The sequence below is a fragment of the Urocitellus parryii genome, chromosome 3, assembly GCF_045843805.1.
Source record: "Urocitellus parryii isolate mUroPar1 chromosome 3, mUroPar1.hap1, whole genome shotgun sequence".
Lineage (NCBI taxonomy): Eukaryota > Metazoa > Chordata > Mammalia > Rodentia > Sciuridae > Urocitellus > Urocitellus parryii.
Genome location: NC_135533.1, coordinates 142,617,535 through 142,639,263, shown reverse-complemented (window position 1 = coordinate 142,639,263; position 21,729 = coordinate 142,617,535). Strand labels below are relative to the sequence as shown.

The following is a 21,729-nucleotide window of genomic DNA, read 5'->3' as shown; positions in this document are numbered from 1 at the left end:
CTGCTCCCTGGCATGATGTGGGGAGGATCTTTAAAAACGCTGGGTCTTCACACCTGGAGGTCTAGCTGACACCAGCGTTGTCGGGGGACTGGCATTCACTGCTGGGGACATCAGGGCTCCTAAGATGTCCTGTGCTGGGAGGATCTGCCAGCTCGCCATCCGCTTCCTGTGGGAAGGGCTCCGGACACTAAGCCTGTGACAAGGGTGGATGGCCTGGGCCTGCCCGTGGCAGGGCATCAAGCAGCTGGGACTGGGCTGCCCATCGGCCCCCAGGCTCCACGGGGCGGCTGAGCTCAGCTCGCGCTCCCAGGAGTCGGGGCAGGACCCGGGGGAGGAGGGAGCTGCTGAGAGACGCCCCTGGGGTCCCAGGTGCCCTGCGTGAGGGGCCACGTCTCGTGCCGAGGTGGCACCCACAGGTGCCTGTCTGTCCCCATCTTTCCCAGCTGCCTGGGTGCTCTGAGCTCAGCCCCTGCAGCCTTCAGGGGGCCCCTCTCCAGGGTTCTGTCCAGTCTGGGGCGTGCCTGATGGGGGAGGGGCCGATAGATCTGAGTCCCCTCGTGTATGAAGTGGGACTGGGTCTCTGGAGAAGGGACAGAGGACCCAGAGTCCTTTCCTTGTTTAAGGATGACAAAGGCAGCCCCTGCTCAGGGCCACTGTGGAGACTGATGTGGAGGGGAAGGGACACCGTGGGACTTGCCTGGGGCAGGTGAGTGGACGGGCAGCTGCTGGGGGAGTGCTGACCTGGAGCTGACCCCTGGTCCCCGACAAGCCTGAGAGCTCCATGGCCTCGGCTCCAGCCCACGTGCCCACTTGTACAGGGGCTCCCAGCCAGGTCCCCATTGGCTGTGTGGTCACTAATGGCCACTGGGATTCCTCTTAGAAGCCCCTGTCCCCCGAGCCTGTCATGGAGGAAGAAAGAAAGGCCTGGATTGCCCTTCCCTTCCCTCTTCTCTGATCCTCTCCCCCTGTCCAAGGATCTCTTGGGACCAGCCTCTTGACATAAGAAGTGGCAGATGCCCAGTGACCACCTGCTGCCCCTCACGAAGGGCACCCGAGCTGCGCAAGCTGCAGAGGGCATGCAGTCAGGGCCTGCACACTGGCGGGGCTTCTGCAGCAGGACTGGCCCCAGGGCTTCTGCTGGGCGGCAGCTCAGGCAGTGTGGCCGGGGCGGGGCCAGGAGGCTGCTCTCGGGAGGTGACAGGATACTTGGCTCCGAGGGCCCTTCCTCAGGCCCATGCCTGTGAGCTGGCCTGGTGTTCGGAGCATCCAGAGCAGGAGTCACTCGCCCACTACAGAGCATGGTCCCTGGGTTGGGGTGGGGTGTCCGCCTGGACTGCAGACAGGCCGGGAGGACGGAGGAGTGAGGCGGCTGTCCCCATGAGGCAGACAGAGGGGCTGTCTCTTAAGAGCTGTGGCTGGCACTTTCTGGAAGTGGCTCATTAGGTGTGGGGACGGTGAGGGCCTGTGCCGGCGCAGGGAGGGAAGGGCTACAGGCCCATGGGGGTCAGAAGCAGCTGCTGGCGGAGGAGAGGGTGGGACAAGGCACCCCCAAGGGCCAGGGGGCCTCCCTCCTTCTTCCAGGAACCAGGAATGGAGGCAGGGAAGGGATGGTGGGGAGCAGCCGCCACCTCCAGACTCGAGTGCCGTGTCACGGTGACCCCAGCTCAGGCTAGAAGGGGGCATCTTGCTCCCTGCCCTTCCCCATACCTCTCCCTGGGTCACCCCGTTGTAGCCACCCCTGCATCACCCTCATGGCCAACAGGAGGCCGGGCTGGCCTGTTCCCGGAACACCCGGCACCCAGGCCCCAGGCCACTCTGCAAGGAACTGCCACCACGCCACAGGGGAAGGAGGCGCAAAGCGGGCCGCTGGCCCACGTTCACATGGCGGCGACGTAGCACTGGGATGCTGACTGGCAGTCTGGCCTCGTGGTTTGTGTGCCAATCTCCCTTGCTGGCCACAGCCTGCTGGGGTGTTTCCCAGGCCCATTCGCCTGGTACCAGCAGCCGGTGGAGCCACACCTATGCCCAGCGCCAGGCTCCACGGAGGAAACACACCCGCAGCCCCCAGGCAGGGTGGGCGCGGCCATCGGTGATCCTGCCGGGCCGCACAACTGCCCTCTGCCGCCTCCCGTGCTACCCCTGGCCTGCTGCCCGCAGGGCTGCACCTCAGACCCTGACGGGAGGCATTGAAAGACTGCCAGCCCAGGAGGGAGGAGCAGGCGTTCAGACGAGCGTGGTCACAGCCCAGGCACCTGGTGCAAGGCTTGGGGACAAAGGCTGGCAGGACCCTCCGGGGTGTTCCCAGGGCCTACAGGGGCTGATCCGGAGCTGCACCTTGGGCTCCATGCCCGCTGACCCCTAACTGGGACCCTCGTGACGCCGCGGTGCATTCAAGAAGCTCCTGCTTTCTTGAAGGACTCCCCGCCAGGGCGGAGGGCACAGGGCCACCAGCACAGCCTCCCTGCGGCTTCCCTTCACCTCGAGGGGGCTGAGGCCAGAGCTCCCAGAGGGAAGTCCATGGCCATGGCCCTGCAGGCACCTTTCTTCTGGAGCTCGGGGCTGAGGGTGCAGTGATCAAGGACACAGCGGGGACGCCTGCTGGTGGCAGGTGAGAACCCGGCACCCACAGCAGGGCCAACTTGTACCCAAATTCGGAGCAGAGGCCCCACTTCAGAAGGCCAGGGCTGGGCTCAGTGGTAGAGCCCTGCTGGCCCATGCAAGGCCCTGGGTCGAGTCCTCGGCACCACAAACCTCTGACCAGCCAACCAAGCCTGGCGGGAAGGCCACAGGGACGCACACAGTGTGCATGTGGGCCCACCGGGGCTGCCTCCCACGCACAACCAGCACCAGCCACAGCCTGGCTGGGGCGTGAACGTGATGGGGAGACGTGTCCCCATGGGCCGCCCCTGGCACCTTCTGCTCTTCTCTCTGAGCACCTTTCCACACAGCACATTGCCCATCTTGGGGACAGCTAGATGGCAGAGCCCTCTCTGGTGTGCAGAGGCCTGGGAAACCCGCAGCCCAGGCTCCTGTGTGGGTGCAAGGGAGCAGCCCTGTCCCATGTCACAGACGCAAACCCAGAGCATTCCCTCCTGAAGTGCAGCATGAATTAGCACCATCAGGAAAAGGGACACAAGCTCGGGAGTGGCGTGCGCTGCACTGAAGAGGCCTCAAGCCTTCCCCAGGGTCTCACCTTGGCATCCTGCTTTGTGAGGAAGTCCACGAAGCCGAAGCCCCTGTGCGTGCCTGTCCCGGTCATCTTCTTGGGCAAGCGGACCGTCTTCAGCTCTCCAAAGGTGCTGTGGACAGAAGCAGATGGGGTCTGAGCGCAGGGGCCTGCAGAGGGTGGGGTGGCTGGAGGATGGTCACACGTGCACCCAGGCCAACGCGGCACACCCATCAGGCCCAGGGTGGCTCACACGGGGAGGTCATTTTCAGCTCCACTCCAAGAAGCTGCCGGCTGGGGCACCCCGTCCTCCCCTTCCTGACGGGGAAGCCAGTCCCGGGGGGACCCAGGCTTGTGCCTGGGTAGCCAGGCCAGAGAGGCCCCAGGTTCTGGGTGTGGGGCCTGGTCCACGTCCAGGTCCAGCTGGCTGCACGGGAGCCCCAGGCTGAGCAGGTGAGCAGGAGCAGCGGCTCCCAGAACTGGCACCTAGGAGGTGCCTTCAGAGCTTGCGCTGGATCGACACAAAGCTCCTTCCTCCACACCACGTCCCCTCCCCTGAGCTGTCCTTTGATATCTGTGAGCCAAAGCCAGGCAGCGATCTGCTGAGAACACGGCCCTCCTGTCGCAGGGATCACACAGGTGACACGCCAACCCTGAGGCCTGCTCCCCCCAGAGACGCAGGACAAAAGGACCAAGCTTCCTCGGGGCCTCCCTGGCCCTCTCCTCGCCTGCCCACCCCAGCCCCCTCCTAGTGTCCGTTTATCAACTACAGACGCACAAATTGCTGTCGATAAATATTTAACGTGCGGCTCTGCAGAGAGGGCTGGCGCATTTGAAAATCTACACACACCCTCGGCCCCTGGCTCCCACATGCCCCCGATGGTCCAGGATGCTTCAGGGCCAAAGACCGACCAGGGACCAACACAGGGAAGGCCGTCAGCCCTCCTCAAACGACATAAGCTGAATCCGAGGTGTTAACCCGCGGCCGCCGGCATGACCAGGCATCTGCCAGCCCGATTTCTGCCGGCAGGACAGCATGCAGATGCTGCCTTATGAGGCCTCAAAATGAATCCGCACGTCTCCTCACAGCTCCCCGGAGCCCGGCCCCTCCTGGCACCTCCTCTGTGCAGACGAGGAATGGCACTGGACATGAGGCCAGCCTCCCGGGGACAGGAGGAACCAGAATGAAGCCTGTCCATCTTCCCGCTATGAGGAGGTTCCTGTCCCTCTGGAGGGGGTGAGGGCTGGGGACACAGGCCAGGCAGGTGGGACAAGAAGGTGAGTCTGGAGAACAAGCAGTGCAGTCCCCAAAACCTGCTTTATCCTGCCACCTAAAGGCCAACGTATCCCATGACAGCCAGGCGCCCTCTCAGGTCTGCGCCTCGCATGGGGCTGGTGAGGAGTTCTCTGCTGGGCCCCTTCAGATACCTGACCCTCTGGCTCCAGTTCTTCAGAGAGGCACAGGGACCTCAGGGATGACATGTGTGGTGGCCACAGGACTGGGGTCTGTGGGCAAGCCTGCGGGTCCAGCACTGGAGGGCCTGGTCCCTCGACCCAGCCATAGTCCCCATTAGCTCACAGTAGCCCTTTCTGATGTCCCCAAGACATGACTGGAAGCCACCTGCAAGGCCAGGGCTTGCTGTGGGGTGGACGCCTGTCTGTCTTCGGCCTCCCCGGGGCTGGAGGTCAGCCCTGCATGGTGGGAACCACAGCATCTGCAGCAAGCTCCGCAGGGACACCTGGAGACAACCTGAGCCAGCCAACAGGCGACAGCAGCCTCCCCTCCCAGACAGGGGACGAGGGGCACGTGCAGACATGCTCATCAGCAGCCCATCCCCAGGGTGGCAGAGCTGGAGAACGAGCGTCCAGGCCTAGATTCTGGGCCAGACAGTGTGGCCACCCTGCCAGCCACTGTCAGGAGCCGACCTGGCCAGGTTGACATGAGCAGGAGGCCCACGAGGGGGCCAGGAAAGCCCCCCACAGTTCAGAGATTGCCCAACACCAGGGGGCAAGAGAGGGGACAGCCTGAACCTTCTGCCCTCCGGTGCCAACCCTGACTTGTGCCAGCGGGGCCCACAGCCTTCTGCCCTGTGCAGCCTCAACCTCTGCCCAGGTCTCTCAGCCCTCGTTTCTGATGAGCCAGACTGTGAGTGTGTGTGTGTGTGTGTGTGTGTGTGTGTGTGTGTGTGAGAGAGAGAGAGAGAGAGAGAGAGAGAGAGAGAGAGAGAGAGAGAAAGAGAGGGGGGAGTGGGGGATATATAGAGGGGGAGAGGGGGGAGGAAGGAAGGAGGGAGAGAGATAGACAGGGGAAGGGAGGGGGAGAGGGGGGGACAGAGAGAGGGAGGGGGAGAGGGGAGAACGAAAGAGGGAGCAATGGGGGAAGGGAGAGGGAAAGAGAGAGGGAGAGGTGGGAGAGAGATGGAGGGAGAGACGGAGGGAGAGACGGAGGGAGAGGGAGAGAGGGAGAGAAGGAGAAGGGAGGGCGGAGGAGGGAGCCTACGGCGCTCGCCCGCCCCCCTGCAGCCCAGTGGCAGCTGGCCGCCCCGTGCATGGCAAGCAGCCGGGGGTCTGGAGAGGGTGAGAGGTGGAGAGAACAGGCTGGCAGAGCTAGGCTTCTGAGGCCAGTGGAAGAGGTGCTGCAGAGCTCGGCAGGGGGAACTGTGACAGAGGGACACTCTGGGTCCACCACAGAACTCAGCTGGGGGCCTCAGGGAGCCCTGGCCTGGGGCTTCCAGACGGCCCTCTGCAGGCCAATGGAAGCTGTGTCTGAAAACCCTGGCAGCTTCAGGGAAGTGGCTCTGGTGAGCAGGTTCTTTCTTCTACTAACAGGACGAGAGGGAGCAGGCTAAGGTAGAGTTGGAGGATTGGAGTTAGATCTTAGAAGGAACTTTTTGAAATCTGCAGACACTTCCAGAAATGTCTGGCTTCAGCACCAAATGTATTGAGGCTTCAGCATGTCATCATTGCTGCCACGGTGCCAGCCATCAAGGAGTGCCTGCCAGGGCTGGTCTTTGAAACATACCATCTTCAGGGGTAAGGGCATCTGGGGACAAGAGTGACACCACCTAAAACCCCAAGGGCCAGAGAGAAGGCTGTTGGCCAAGTCCTTAGGACCTGGGACCCAAAGCCCAGAACCGCTCCTGTCCTGGAACAACACAGGGACAGCAAATGGCCCTGGGCACTCGTGTGACCATGTGGGATATCCTAAGGCCAATGCTAATGATCACAGAGATATCGAAAGAGAATTAAAAAGAGAGAAGAAAGGTCAGGGAGAAAAATCGATGAGGCACCTTTAGCTCTGGGGAGAGAAGTGGGACGCGAACTCAGGCCATTCTGAGGCTCTGGCCTGACGCCAGGTCCCAAGCCCTTGGAAGGAGCTTTAGAAGGAAGTTCTGCAGGAACCTACCTCCCAGGGCCAAGGCCACCACTGGGGACAGGCTGGGCAGGGCCAGGTCCCAGGGGGAGGGACCTGGCAGGGCCCCGGCCTCCTCCCCAGCCAGGCTGCTCCCCACTGTGAAGATAATAGAAACCACAAAATAGCAATTACTGTATCCGAAGCTGTGAATGAAGAGGACAGGCCGGGCCTTTAAACATGGCCTCCCTCCCCCAGCCCTCCCCCAGCCCTCCTCCACGGCGCTCGCACTTCGGTAACAAACTCACACCTCACTTTTCCAATTATTTCATTCACCTCAGGTTCACCAATTACTCCCCCACGCGCACACCACCCCCTCCGCCATGCCAGGGACGTGTGATTGGTGGTGGTTCGTGGGTCTGTGACAACTGGAGTTTGTTGCCATGTTCCTAATTTCTTGTGGGTGTGTGGGGTGGGAGGGGCCCGGGCCTGGTAAAAAGCTGGTGTGCACAACGTGTTTGCACACAGGCCCCGAGGCCCACACAGGCACGTGTGCCCTGCCACAGTGGTGTGGGTTCCCCTCTGCAAGACGCAGCCCTGACCTGCCCTGCAGCCCAGGTGCCAGTGAAGAGGGCCGAATCACCTGTGCCCTCCCCAGGGAACAAGGGGCTGGGAAGGAGGCACCAGGAGGAGGGGGCCCTCAGAGCCACTGTACCATCTTTCCCTGCTCTGCTGCTGCTGAAGGCCGAGCGGGCAGGTGCCAGGCAGGCCCAACCGCCTCTCCCCGCATGCATGTGGCACTGAGCAGGGGCGCATCCTAAGGAGCCTGGGCCCTGACTCAGGACAGGCGTCCTGATCTCCCGCTGGATCTGCTGGCAGAATCGGAGCCAGCTGAGCGCGAGCCACGTGGGTTGCGGGTGCCCGCTTCCCACCTGCGCCAAGGCACTGCCACGGAACAAGTCTGGTCCACCCGAGGCAGGGCAGGGAGGTGGGGTAAGGAACAGGCCGAAGGGGAGAAACCCCAGCCAGACCTCCAGGCATTAAAAGCCCTTCAAATATGCCACGGCCACCATCTCCCAGCACACCAGAGGCACACACGACCACGCAGGCTGCTCGGCTTGTCCCCTGAGCCCTGTATGGGCCAGTGCCTGGTGGCTATGCACTGGACCCCCCTGAGTGTGGCACCATGCCCATTTCCAGGTGGAGAGAACTAAGGCAGAAGGAAGCCACATCACCGGGGAGCTGCCACTGGTCTCAGGGGTGCAGACTCGCCCGAGGACCACGTGCAGCAGTGAGCAGAGCTGGGCCCAAGGTGAGTGGCTGTCCCCGGGCCCGTGCACCTGCTCCTTGGGTTTATAGAGGCTGCCCAAGAGCGCCAGGTGCCAGGACAAAGTCAACGGAGGGTCAGTGCCTAGACTGGTCCCCAGGGACCCTGCGTCTGGGGGAGAGCTGCGGGCCAGACATGCTCGAGGACCCGGGTGCCCCCAATCCCACGCCAGGGTCTGCAGTGGAGGGTTCCTGACCCTTGCTGGCCACTCCCTGTCCCCGAGAACTTGTGGGTCAATAGAAAGCTCCCCTGGGTAATGGAAGCGGTAAGCTGGCCCTTGGCAGCGTCCTGTCTTGGGGCCCCCTTTCCTTAAGGAGCCCCTATGTGGCTTGGGGCCTGGTTGGGGCAGGCAGGGAGACAGGCCAATGGGACACCTGGAGGCAAACCCACCCCTTCACCCCAGCAGGTAGCTTCTGCCGCCCTCATCCCCACCATGGGCTCCAAGGGCTGTGCTACCTGGGCCTCCTACACTTGGGCCAGTCATCACCCAGGCTCCCAGGCCTCCTGCGCCCTTGGTGATCTCGAACTTGTCTCTTGGGATGCAGTGGTACCTGAAGTGCCCTGCCTTCTTCTCTGCCTCCTCGCTCCCTCCCCTCTCACTGTGAGGACCACGGTGATCCTCCTCCTTGGGGCCCTTCACCTGCTCTGCCCGTGCCCGGGGCCTCTTTGCAGGGGCACCCCAGGGACAGCTCGTTGCCACTCCACGCTGCCTCCGTCCCGCCAGCCACCTTGTCATGTGTGATGGCTGCCTGAGTGAATTTCCCCCTCCTTTTGCCATAGAGAGGACCCCGCTGAGCAGGGCTCCTCTACTGCTGTGGCCGCGGCACCCGGGGCTACCCGGCTCTCCCAAAGCATTGGGTCCCCGTCCTCTGTGCATCGCCTCATCAGGCCACGCGCTATGGAGCAGGCAGGGTCACACTAGGGGGCAGGCTGTCCAGACCTGTGCCGAGGAGGATGCTCTCTCACGGATGTGACCCACAAGCTGCTACCAGGACCTCCCCAAAGCGCCTGCCTTTACTCCTCCAGTCAGAGCAAATCGCAGCAAGAATAAAGGGGCCCCCTGGAGCTTTCACCAGGAGCTGAGAACCGTGCCCGTCTGGTGGCAGAGGACGTGGCCCACGCACACAGCCCTGGCCAGGTGTGCACAGGGCCGCTGACAGCCCTGTTAAAGAGGCGGCCCCTGCCCTGGTCCTGCTTGCCCCCTCCCGGGAAGAATCCCTCTGAGGCTCAGTTCTCCTTCACCCACTGCTTGTGCCAGGGAGAGCCCTGCGCAGGGCCACCTGGCCACCTTCAGCCATGTTCCCTCTCATCTTTGCTTCTTGGAGACTGAAAACGGCCTGTTTTCTGGGAAAGTGAGAGAGAGGCGCAGAGGACAGTGTTCAGCTTCCCTCAACAGCCTTTCCCGGAGTCCTTGCCAGGCAAGCGTGACCCTCTCGTTTTCTAGATGAGAAGTCCCAGGGCTAAGAGTGAAACAGCATCTCTGAATCGGAGCCGGGGCCGTGTTTCAGACAGACTGAGGCTCTGGTGGAGGGGACCTGGCACTGGAAGGCGAGGCTCCTTGCCTGGCTCTGTCCAGCACCAGCTGGGTGACCCTGGGGCAGTTCTGGGTCAAGAGAAAGACAGATGTGCACAGTGGTGCATGCCTGTGATCCCAGTGACTCGGAGGCTGAGGCAGGAGAATCACAAGTTTGAGGCCAGCCATAGCAACTTAGTGAGGCCCCAAACAACTTGGAGAGAGACCCTAAAATAGAAAGGGTTGGGGATGTAGCTCAGCTCCCTAGTACAGAGCCCCTGGGTTCAGACCCCAGCCCCAGGGACAACAGAAAAAGAACAGAGTGTGGAAGGACACTGGGCTGTGCCAGAGCAGCGAGAGGCTGGCCTTGTCCAAGGTCAAGGCTCCAAGGCCTGAGGGAAGATGAGGTGAGCCGAGGGGGACAGGGCAGGGACATGCAGGGGACAAGCCAACAGCACGAACAGTACCCGGGAGCTCATCTGAGACGTGCCACCCCAGCCCAGCTGCTCTGCATCAGCAGCTCTGGGGTGGCAACAGGCCCCAGCTGAGGGCCAGCCTTGAGGGCCACTGCTTCTCCACAGGGGCTCTGGAGCAGCCCCTTTTCAGAAGCCGCCTGCAACCCAGCCTCCTTCTGGAGAGACCTCAGATGGCCACCAAGAACCACGCCATCAAAACACGGTGTCACCAAACACAAGAAGCTGCCAGCCACCTCCATGACCAAGTTCCATTCTCATGTGGCTTCTCAGGGGTTCTAAGCTCCATGAGGACACGCAGGGCCCTGCCACAGTGACCTTCTGCATGGCACTCACACCTCTGTGGCCGGGCCTGGCTTGCGCAGCAGGGACAGTGTGGTCTGGTGACTGTGGACCCTGCATGCGCCTGGCAAATACCCCAGAGCAAACCCCGTGAGCCGGCACCAAGCTCTGTGCTGGCAAGGACAATGGGGGGCCCTGTGGGGTTGGCTGAGAGCCAGTGGCCTCCGTTTCCCGTGCGGCTGGGTGCCCTTCTGGTGAGGCAGCTCAGGGCGCGTAGCTCCCCAAGGCAGACGCTTTCACAAACGTCCCGTGTGCGTGCAGCTGGCTCCCCGTCTACTCCTGTCTTTAAAGGTTTAGAATTAGCAGATTTGAAGGATGAGATAAAAACCTGAACAGAAATGGAAACCCTAATGCCCTCCCCTGCTGCCGACTGGCTCTGCTGAGGACCTTCTCTGGAGCTGCCCTTTGGCTCCCTGAGGGCACATGTTGGGTAGGCACCGTGCCAGGTATACCCAAGCACACTCTCAAGCCGTCCCTAGCCATCGGGAGGGAGGCCGGGGCCCATTTGGTGCATAGAAAAGCCACAGCTTAGGCTGCTTAATAGGTCTGCCAGGTGCAGGCTGCTGGGTGGTGACCCCGGCGCGCCACAGCCTGTACTCTAGGGGAAGAGCCCAGCCCGGCAGAGGGTCCAGCAGCAGTGAAGGCTGAGCACTGTCTGCTGAAGCCGAGCGCTGCCCTTCTGTGAAGACGAGCGTAAACAGTGGGTTTTGAATATCAAAGATGATTCTTTTAAACCAGTGCTTCTCAGGCCCTCCCTGAAGGGAGCTGGCTGACCACCTGGGAAGCGGTCAGCATGGCTGATGTCAGGCTCTGCGCATGTCCCTGCCGCCCTCATCAGTCCTTCTGGCTGTGAGCAGCTTGGGTCCCCCTGGAGCAGCGAGAGGAGACGCAGCGCTCCTCAAGCTCGGCTGGCCGCAGAGCCCCACTGCCCAGAACCCCCAGCACCTCTCAGGGTACCACAGGCCCCGGGACCCAGCTTGGGGCACGTGGGAGGTAGGAAGAAGATAGATGGCCATTCTGGCAGGCACGCACAACATGCAAAGGGGATAGGTCTTGGTGTGGGTGGCTTTTGCAGGAGTCTGGTTCTGACCCTGAGGGGCGAGTCCCGGCAGCACCAAAAGCCCCAGAGTCTGCAGGCAACCCAGCTGCTGCCACCCCTCGGAGGCTCAGTTTCAATCACCTGTGAGAGGGGAATTGTCACCTCACTGCGCCCAGACTCTGTCCCTTGTCAGGAGTCATGTTAGTGGGCACTGTTGTGACTGATGCCCTTAACCCTGGAAAGGTCCTGGTGCCAAGCAAGTGACACCACCCAGGTCCTTCTGCTGGGCACAGGTGACCTCTCCTGGTGACCTCCAGGGGAGGAGGTGAGATAGAAGAGGGACACGGCTCAAGAGGGCCAATGCAGCGACGTGACTTCTGGCCTGCTGCAGAGGGGACAGCTCTCCATCTCACGCACATGTCCTATGATTAGCAGGAACTGTCTCCAGGAGGCACGCCGTGGCCCGACTCAGGGCTGAGCCAGGTCTGGGAACAGCTCCAGCTCCCTTGCTTTCCCCGGGGCAGACGGAGACCCCTGGGGCGCCCTCTCTTCTGGTTCACCTACGTGGCTTGAGTCAGTGAGACCCACGCTGTCCCCCGCACCACCCATCTTTGGGTGCCTCCAGCAGGGTTGATCCCATCACAAGAAATTAAAGCGGATGGTTCAGGCTAATGGGGCCGTTGCAAGAACGTGGCCGGCAGAGGTGGCCATTCAGAACCACCCCAGCGCCCTTTGGTGTTGTTACCCACCACAAGTGTCTGGGAGGAGGAAGGACAGAGATGACAAAGAAAGGTGAGAAAACTCGGCCCCTTTCTTGTTAGCTTAACCAGCTCAGGGCCTCATCGCGGCAGATGGGCCACTTCCTGTCATCTCCACTATGTGTGGCACCTCTAGGACAATCCCAGGGACCACGAAAGACTGAGATGTCACCAGCTGTGGCTACAACTGTCTCCATTGTGCTTCCCGCTGCTTGGCCCGTCCCCTGTCTCTGCTGCCCCTGGGAGAACCTCTGAGGGCTGAGCCCCTGGGCCCAAGGCCGCTCCACACCCCCCACACCTGAAGGCCCCAACACTCGTTAGGCTGTCCTGGGGGTTCCTGCCATGAAGTGGGTCCAAGGAACGTGGAACCATGTGGTGGCTGGCAGGAGAAATGGGGTGAGCTCCCCCCAGAACAGCAGGTGGCTGCACGGAGACCATCCAGTTTGGCCCAAACAGCGGGGCGCCTGCCCCTGGCCCCCACATCTCAGCCTGAGCCAGGCTCCCCGGGAAGGCTGGATTAGAACGGCCACACTGCCTCTGGGAATCGGCAAGCTCTGCTGGGCTCCCACTCTCTGCCTGGCACAAAGACAAAGGGCTCCTCCATTTCTCCTCTTTGGGATCCATTTCAATGCACAAAACTTGAATGTGGACCTCACGTCACTGTGGTACCACGCTGCTCCCCGTGGGCCTTACCCCTGAACTAGGCATGGCTGCCTGACTCCAGCTTAGGGCATGGGTCTTCCCAACCAGGGAGTCCAGCTGGCCTGTAGATGAGTGAGGAGGATGGGAAGGGAAGCAGCCAGAGCTACAGAGGCCGAGAGCACTCTGGGAAGCATACAGAGTGTTGTAGAGTTTCTTTTTTTGGTACCAGGGTTGAATCCTGGGGCCCTCCACCACTGAGCCAAGCCCTAGCCCTTTGGAGTTTTATTTAGAGACAGGGTCTCACTGAGCTGCTAGGGCCTCGCTAAGTGCTGAGGCTGGCTTTGAACTTGTGATCCTCCTGCCCCAGCCTCCCGAGGCACTGGGATCATAGGCTTGCATTGCAGGGATCTTGAAGGACACATGTGGGCAGGCAGAGTCCCCGTCACTGACACCACCTTGCACTTCCTCTTCAGGAGGAAGGCACCTGGGAGCCCAGGGAGTCCTGACAGCAGCATGCACCTGCTGAGGTGCTGTCCTCTCTGCAGCACAGCAAATGACACCCCAGCATCCAGACCAGTCTGCAGGGCTTCCCAGAACCCAGGGGACAGGCCGTGGAGCAAGGCAGTCACACTGTCATCTCATGAGCTCCCATTGCCTGCCCATGTGTGGCCATTGCCACCCCTGGGAGCAAAGTAACCCAGAAGGACAGAAAGGGTGACCCCGCACCAAGTCCCACACCAACTTTTGCCTGTCCCTTGCAGGGAAGCCCTGACCCTGCCCACCCCAGCCGAAAGCCCAGTTCCTGGTCCCTGAGGCCGGTTAACGTGGTAGGCGGTGGAAAGCTTCAAGAAGGGGTGACCGGCAGCCACCAGGAGACTGAGGCACACGCTTTTCCATAAAGAGTGGGACTGCTGAGAGTTTTGGCTTTGCAACTGCTCAGCGCTGCCACCGCAGCAGGACAGTGGCCAGAGGCACTATGTACATGAATGGACATGGCCGTGTGCCAATAAAACTCCATTTATAAAAACAGGTGATCGGCACATAAGCTGGAGACTGCTGACCACTAAATTAGACAAAAAAAAAAAAAAAAAAAGAAAAGAAAACTAACCCCAAAACACGATATGAAGGTACCTGGGAAAGCCCAGCAGCCCAGTGACATTGGTCCAGGGACAGGCAGGGGCCACCTCAACATTCTGACAACGCGCCTGTCCTGCAGCCTGGCCGGGTGTCTCTGCACAGGCAGGAAGGGCATTGAGCACTCTAGGGGGATTTCCACTGAACGGTTGCTGTTGTCAGTGGGGACTGAGGCCTAGCAGCAGAAGTGACAAGTCACTCATGGGGGAATGTGTCCTTCAGTGGTGGGAGACGAGACACGATGGGGACAGCAGGGCTGCCTGTGCCAGAGCCAGGGCCACACCCCTGCCCCAGGCTGGGAGACTCGCACTGAGGAGCGCAGGCAGAGGTCACCCCCTCAGGCAGCCACCTGCACAGGACATGCGCTACGCTGTCCTCTCTGCTTCTCCCTTGATGCCCTCGCCCTGTGCTCTACTGCGTGTTGTCCTATCACCCACCGTACATCTCCCCTGGGCTACTGCAGGGCCAGTGCCCAAAACAGAGCCCACGGTGCCTGGCACGTGGCAGGTGCGGTGAGAACACCTGTCAGCATGGATGGACAGAGCGACTGAAGGCTGCTGGTCTTTCCTGGTCCCTCAGGCCCAGGTTCTCAAGGCCAGAGACGGGTGTGGGGCGCAGGGAGGGGGCGCTGTGCCTGGCATGCTGCGCTGGGTGTGCTGTCTCCTGCCTCCGTGGGGCCCAGATCCTCCTGGGGAGGCACCAAGGGGTCTCCTCCAAGGTCGGGGCTGGAGAAGTCCCTGGCTCCCTACTTTGTGCCCGTGAGCAAGTCACTGCTTTCTGCCCTTGAACTCGCGCCTTGGTCTGGTGGGAGCTGCCGGTCACTGGGAGCTGCCAGGCAAGCGGCGGCGGTGGTGGGAGAGGAGAGGACACACGGAGGCAGCCTCTGAGGAGCTGGCTCCTGCCAACGGCTGCCGTTAGGAGAGCATGCAGCCCCCCAGGCCTGGATGTCCCCACCTTCACCATGCAGGTCTCAGGCGGCCACCTGGCTCTGCTCACGGCTGGGAAAGGCTCACGGCCTCCGGATCTTGGTGGGAAGTCCCAGGACAGGGGTGGCCGCTTTTCCAGTCCCGTGGGGTGCAGCCTGGGGGCTGTCTCAGGTGCCTGGGAGGCTGCGACCCTCGAGCTTCCAGAGAGCCGGCCTGCTGCTGAGCAGGCGGTCAGGGAAGGCCTTGGAGGCCCTCCTGGGGGCTCTCCGGGCGGTGCGCAGCGTGATTCATGCTGCTGAGCCTGCCAAGGCGGCGGGTGGAGGGCAGCCCTCCCCGGTGGGGACAAATGTTATTTTTGAAAGTCTGGGAAGGAAAACAACAATAAAACAAGCAGGGCTGGGGATGGCTGGCCAGGCCTAAGGTGCGCGGAGAGGTGGAGATGGATTTGTGGGGTGGGCCATTTGTTTGGGGCCAAACCAACTGACGCAGGACTGAATTAAATGACCCCAGAGGAAAACGGGGTCTGGGGCTGCACGGTCAGCAGAGCAGAGAGCAAAGGTCTCTTCCACCCGGCCTGTGGCAGTCTGGGTCATGGGACAGAGGAGTGGGGCCCTGGGACCCCAGGGGCTGGAGGAGGAGGTGAGGGCATCCCCTGGACAGCCAGGGTGGCCATGGCTACATAGGTGGGGCCTTGTTTTTGACAGAAAACCCACTCGGGGCCAGGTAGGGCTTGGGGTATGGAGACCAAGGTACCGAGGTGGAGCACAGGGAAGGTCAGCAGCGAGTGGGGTCCCTCATGGCCCTGGTGGGGCTCGAGCACCCTGGACAGAAGCTCTGGCCCAGGTGTGGTGCCTTGGACCTCCATGGGAGGCACTGCCCTGGTAGTGGGGCCCAGCCTGACACCTACTGGCTGGGCACACACTGGGCCAGTGGCCTACAGGAGGGACAGCCGGCCACCTTGTCTCGCTCGGCCTCGGCCTGCCTGTCTGGGAGGAGGACCGTGGTGTCCACGCTCTGGATATGCTCAGCTCAACTGGCCCAGAGGGAGCACAGGCAGGCGCGTGGGCCACTGAAGGGGGTGGGGTGGGGACCCACGTGGCAGGGGGCAGCATCTCCTGGGCTCTGCCTGGCCCAGTTCCTCTGCCCACATGGTCAGCACCACGGTGGCGACTACCATCTCACACAAGGAGGAGTGAGAAGGAGCGAGCCGCTCTCAGACCAGGTTTGGCAAACCGAGGCCAAGCTGTCCCACTCAGCATGCCAGGCACATAAAATTTTACAAAGGCCTCTTTCTGTCTGTGGCTGCTCTGGGCGGTGGTGGCAGAGCATCTGGGACAGAGGCCATGTGGCCACGAAGTGGAGCATTCTCTCCTGGCCTTGCAGAAACCATGTCCACCCCATCCTAGCTCATCTTGCTGCCTGCTCCCACTGGACCCTGGGGCAATGCACCGACCCAGCCCGCCTGCCCAACACCCTGAGTCCTGATCCTGCTCATGGAACCCTGGAACCCAGCTGGCCTCGGCTCCTCACTCCTGAGCGGTCACCTTCCCCTAATCGGGTACTTAGGGCGCACTGGGGAGAGGTGGGCACTTAGGGAGGCCCACAGAGAGCCTCGCCAGGCCCCTCGGCCTCACCCTCCCAGGGTGTCATGTACCTGGGGGTCAAGGAGGCTCCTGAGGCTGCAAAAGCCACCAATGGTGACCACGTTGCTGTTCTGAACGGAGCCAGGCTAGGAGGGGGTGCTGTCCAGCTCAGGCAGCGCCCAGAAGAGAGGGCCACCAGGAGGGGCGCCTGCTGGGCCGGGCAGCTGCGCTGCTGCAGGAGGGCGGGCAGAAGGTCCCTTTCCTGTTCAGCGAAGCCACTCTCAGTTTAGCAAACACAAAATAAAACTGACTTAAAAAAAACGGGAAGGAACAACCCCTCTGGTCCCCTACGGTGAGGTCCAGGGTCACCATTCACTGGGCTGAGACTCACCTCGGCTCTCACGACAGATGCACGAGGCAGGCACAAGTGTGCCTGATGTCAGCACTGGAGATGGCAGAGCCAGTGTCCCAACAGCCTGTCTGATCCTGACCTCAGTCCTCCACCACCAGGAGGGTCGAGGTGCCCCGACGTCACCCAGGAAGAGACAAAGCACCCCAGGCTGGCAGCCAACAGGGCCGTGCACCCAGCAGGGCTGAGTGGGGATCTGGACCCAGGTCTGTCTGGTTTGAGCCTCTGGCCTCCCAGGACGCAGGTCACCAGCTCTGGTCCAGCTGGGTCCTGGGGACACCTGGCCAGCGCTCACAGAAACAGCTTTTCCAGAACCCTCTGCTTCTCCTTCCACGGGGGATATTACAAGTCCGCTTCTCAAACTGGCCTTTATGAGGCGGAAGGAGGGGCAGGCTCCCTGGAGGCTGGGAGGTTCCCCTGGAGGCCCGGGTGTCTCAGACTAGACCTGGAGGAGGGAAGGGTCCTGGCCGTGGTGCATCCTGAACAGGATGCGGGCTTGGGGGGACTCAGGAGAGCCACCGAGGAGCATGGCCAGGTCAAGCAGGGGTGCCCCTGGGAGCGAGCAGTGCAGAGGGAGTGGTTCACTTTGGCTCCCAGGTTGGGAGGCTTCAGTGGGAGACTTCTGGGTGACACACGTGGTGGACAAAGCCACTCATCCCACAGGGAGGCAAACGAGAGGCAGGGTGCCACAGTGCCCTTGGAGGGCACACACCTGGTGGCTTCCGCCACCCGAGGCCCTACCCCTCAGGGTTTCCACCACCTCCTCACCTGGGGCCATGGCCTGGGGACCTCGCCTGTAACACAGGGGTCCTTGGGGCCACTTCAGATCCATACCATGGCACTCATTTTCCCTGCCCACCTACTAAGTGCCAGGCATGGTGCTGAGATGTGACGGTTTAAAGGACAGACAGGTCACCACTCTCAATGGAACCCGCAGCCTCGTGTCTTTGTTGGGAACTGAGGTTTTAACAAGAGGCGTGTGTACAAAGGGCCAAGAAACCCAGCTTCCCAAGTTCACTGCCCACGGGCGACCAGTTCTGAGAACACCTGCACACCAGGGCGGAGCAGGGCAGCGCACAGAGGACGCGCCACGGAGACGGGACTCTCCCTGACAGGGATGGGCAGGTGGGGGGAGAACCTCTGGCAACCCTGGGATGAACTGGAGGAGCCAGCGGGGCTCCCGGCTTTAATACAGAGCCACCAACACACAGCGTGTCCACACACCCCGCCCACGCGTGCACACACATGAAACCCTCCCCCTGCAGGCTCTGCACACGTGCGCACACACATGAACCCTCCCCCAGGACTGTCCGCTAACAGTGTATGGTTCTCAACAAAGGGCGGCTCTGTCCCGTCCCCAGCTCTATCCCCCAGGACACCTGGCAATGCCTGCAGACTTTCTGGTCATCATGACTGGGTAAGAGAAGCAGGTGGCATTCAGGGACACAGGAAGACACACTTGTCTGGGGCCAAAACATAGCTTCTTTCAGTATTCTCTGCAATTTTTCTTTGTTTTTTTAGTTTTTTCAGAAACATTCACCACCCGATGCCCCTGCCCCAGCTCTGCCACCTGAACTAGTGACAGACCTGGACAGGTTCGGACAGGCACAGAGTCCTTACAGGACTTAAAATAACAAGTGCCCATCAAGCATTGCGCGGGGGCCTTTCTGCCCCAGCACCGACAGCCCCGCCCACCTTGGACCTTGCCACAGCGGCTCACGGGGTAGGCACATCCATCACTGCTGCCCCAGACCCTCCTTTGTCTTGTGTCAAGCATGGACACCTTGTTCCTCTGGTGGAGGCCCCGTCAGATTGGGCTGGGTTGCCAGCTCTTCAGGCGAGGAACCCTAGGGATCTATCTGTCCCTGCACTCAGCGTTGTCCCCCTGAGCCCACAGCATGTGCCTACCATGTACCGAGCACCGTCTGGGGAGGAGGGACGGCAGAGGAGCTCTGCAGGCCCACAGGGGACACTGGGCCTCAGACTCTTCATCAGCCCCGGGGGGAGAGCAGGAGGACACTTCCCCTCAGGGGAGGCTCACGGTGCCTTTTCAGTGCTGGCCTCACTGAGGGGGGGACATCTGAAGAGACCAAAAAGGCTGGGGAGGGGGACACAAGTGTATCTGCATGGAAGAGATGGTTCCAGGCACAGGGAGGTGACAACTCAGGGGCACATGGCCAGGAGGCCAGGAGGTTGGGGTGTCCTCTGACATGGGTAGAGAGGGACGAGCATCACCAGGGCCACAAAGCCCAAGGCGGGAGGTGACTGGCATGGAAACACGCAGGGCTCAGGGCAGGACGCCTGCTTTCCCCCAAGAACCTTGTTCTGCGCTGGACAGGACGGGACGGGGCGCACGTGCAGAGCACACGCAGCTGACACTACCCAGCCCGTCTTGGCACAGCTGCGGGGAGAGGGCGTTCACGTTTTAATGGCTGCAGAATCCCAAGAACAGCATTTTATGACACAAGAAGATGACATCGCTGAAGGCAGAGAGGGCTGGAGCTGCCCGGCCGCTTGCTCGCCCACCGTCTTCTGTTCTGAGTGCAGAGCACGGAGCTGAGCAGCCTGGCACTGCCACCCACCACACAGAGCCTCGCCACCTGCCCTCCATGGAGGAGCGTCCCACCCTGGGCTGCGACGTGCCTGCGTGGGTCAGCGGGGCACTGAGCACCTAAGAAACGCCAACACCCAGGGGTTCTGATTGGGCTGGTCTGGTGGCACCGGAGCCCAACTTTTTACAAGTCCCTGAGGCCACCTTGATGCCCAGCCAGCTCCGAGAGACAGGGGCTGGAGGGGCGTACAGGAGGAACTGTGCTGAGACTCGGGGCTTCACTGTCAGGCTGGAGGCCTGCTGTAAGACCTGACCGTGACAGAAGACTGGGTTTGCAACCATGTCATGTCCCCAGCGTGTTCAGTGACACGACAAGCAGCACCCACCACATCAGTCCAAGGACATCTGCCTCCGCTCTGTAACCCCAGATGTCAGCCCACACCCAGCCTCGATCTACCAAGTCCCTGACCCCATGGCAGCTAAGCCCACCGAAGGTGACCCCAGCTTTTCACTACGCGCGAGGATTTGACTTCTTCCAGGTACGACACCGTCACAACTTCCTCATGCTGACACCTTCCCTAGTCAGACCTCCTTCACTTGCACATGAGACATGTGTGGAATAGCAGGATGGGCATCGGGCCTCATGACAGATAAGGAAACCCGGGCTCCCTGGGGATCATCCACCAACAGGGATGTCACCTCTGCAAGCTTCTCTTCTCTGTCTCTTAAGTGGAGGTAAACTTCCACCTGGGGGGACTGTCACTTATACATAAAAAGGGATGCATGGGAACTCGGCCTGGCATTTAGTACAGAGTCTTCCCGGAAGAAAAAATAAATAAAGGTGGCAGGTCTTACAGGGTGGCACTGCCCGGGGGGGGGACCTGTGGGGCCAGTTTTGGTTGTTGCAATGACCAGGAATACTCCTGGGTTTACTGGGCAGCAGCCGTTCCCCCCAGATGCCCTAGATAGCCCATGCCATCCGCACCTCACTCGGAACCTCGGAGCCTCAAAGCTCGCTGCTGTCCCCTCCGCTGACAAAGCCCCTTCCCACGGACTCGAGCGCCAACTTCAGCTGTCCTGCATGTCGACGGACATTCAGCAGCACCCCTGGCTCCTGCCTAGAGGTCAGCAGCACCTCTCAAGCCATGACAACCCTAATTGTCACCACATGTCCCCGACAAGTGGCCCGGCTGACCACCCGGTTGACTGTGTCCCCCTTCAGCTCTCTGGTACTGACAGGAAGGAAGACCAGGCCCAGCCCTCCCAGGCAGAGGGGCTTCAGACGGCTGCTGCCGGGGGGACGGAGCTGCTGCCGGGGACCTTCTGGGTGGAAACAAGAGCGACACATGGTCTCCTCGTGCCGTGCCAACATTCTCCGGCTGTGTGTGCGTGGCAAAGCACCCCCACGGGCCCTCGGTCGAGACAGAGTGTGTCCCCATCACCAGGTACCTGCCTTCTGGTGTCGCTGAAGGTTTTTTTCATACTTAAAAACAGAACGAAACCAACCAACCAAACAACGAATTTTAAGCCTCTTAGGTGAAAGGCAGCGATTCCCAGCGCCCCACAGGCCCCTGCCTGGGCGCACAGTGGCACTGTGTCTGGCAAAACGCACGGGGATGGTTTATGTTATGGATAGAGAAGAATCTTCAGGGAAGGAGGAAGCAAGTGTGTCCCTCTGCACTTCAGTTAAGAAGCGGGGGAGAGGGAAAAAGGGAATGAGAGAAATGGAGGGAGGGAGGGAGAGAGAGGGAAGGGCATCACTGATCGGAGCGCCCCGCTCCTGCATCCTGCTTCCCTGGCCTGAGCACCCGCTCCAGCATCCCAGCTCCGTCACCAGCGCCCAGCTCCCGCCCTGGGGGCAGCAGCCAGGCAGCTGGGAGCCCTGAGCGGTCACCTCGCTAATTCAATAAATGAACTCTGACAAGCCTAAACGGTTGTTTGGATGGATCCTCTCTCCTCCCACCTCCCCGGCTGCCCGAAACCTCAAATAAAATAAATTAAATAAAACACAAGACACAATCCCAGTCTTTTGCGGCTGCCTTCTCAAGCTGGAGTCAGAAAAATGCTAATGACGCTGGGCTGGGCGGCCTGAGCTGTTTTCTTTCCCTTCTGCCTCCTCCCCCTGGCGGCAGGCTGGCCTGGCCATTATTCCTCTGGCTGCCATAGGTGTCTTCAGCCAATCGGAGGCGATGGCAGCCGCTTGCACCTTGCTGACAGCTGCTGTCAAAACACTCTCACAAGCGGCAGCTCGATAATAACTCGAAAATGAGATACAAATGAATGGCTCCTCCTGAGTGGCCGCGCCGTCCTGCAGCCCTCTGGCTCTGGGTGCGGCAGGGGCCTCGGGGATGCGTAGAGAGGCTGCAGCAACCCTGGGGATGCGGGTTGAAAACCCACAGACCAACTGGCCAGATGCGGACTACTCTGCCAGGAAGATGCCCTGTCCCTTGGAGGGGACGCTGGGACTTGGGGGCTGGTCTGAGGTCATCCCCCAAGGGATGTGGCCACCCCAGG

General features: G+C 61.3%; 1 protein-coding gene across 2 annotated transcripts in view; it reads right to left on the bottom strand.

Moving 5' to 3' along the window:
• Positions 1-21,729, bottom strand: part of LOC113199180 (putative RNA-binding protein 19) — a 92,748-nt gene that overhangs the window by 16,831 nt on the left and 54,188 nt on the right. For both annotated transcript variants that reach the window (XM_077795563.1, XM_077795564.1), the window contains exon 22: positions 3,194-3,299. In XM_077795563.1, coding sequence (XP_077651689.1) covers positions 3,194-3,299 — 106 coding nt within the window. The remainder of the gene's footprint in view (positions 1-3,193; positions 3,300-21,729) is intronic.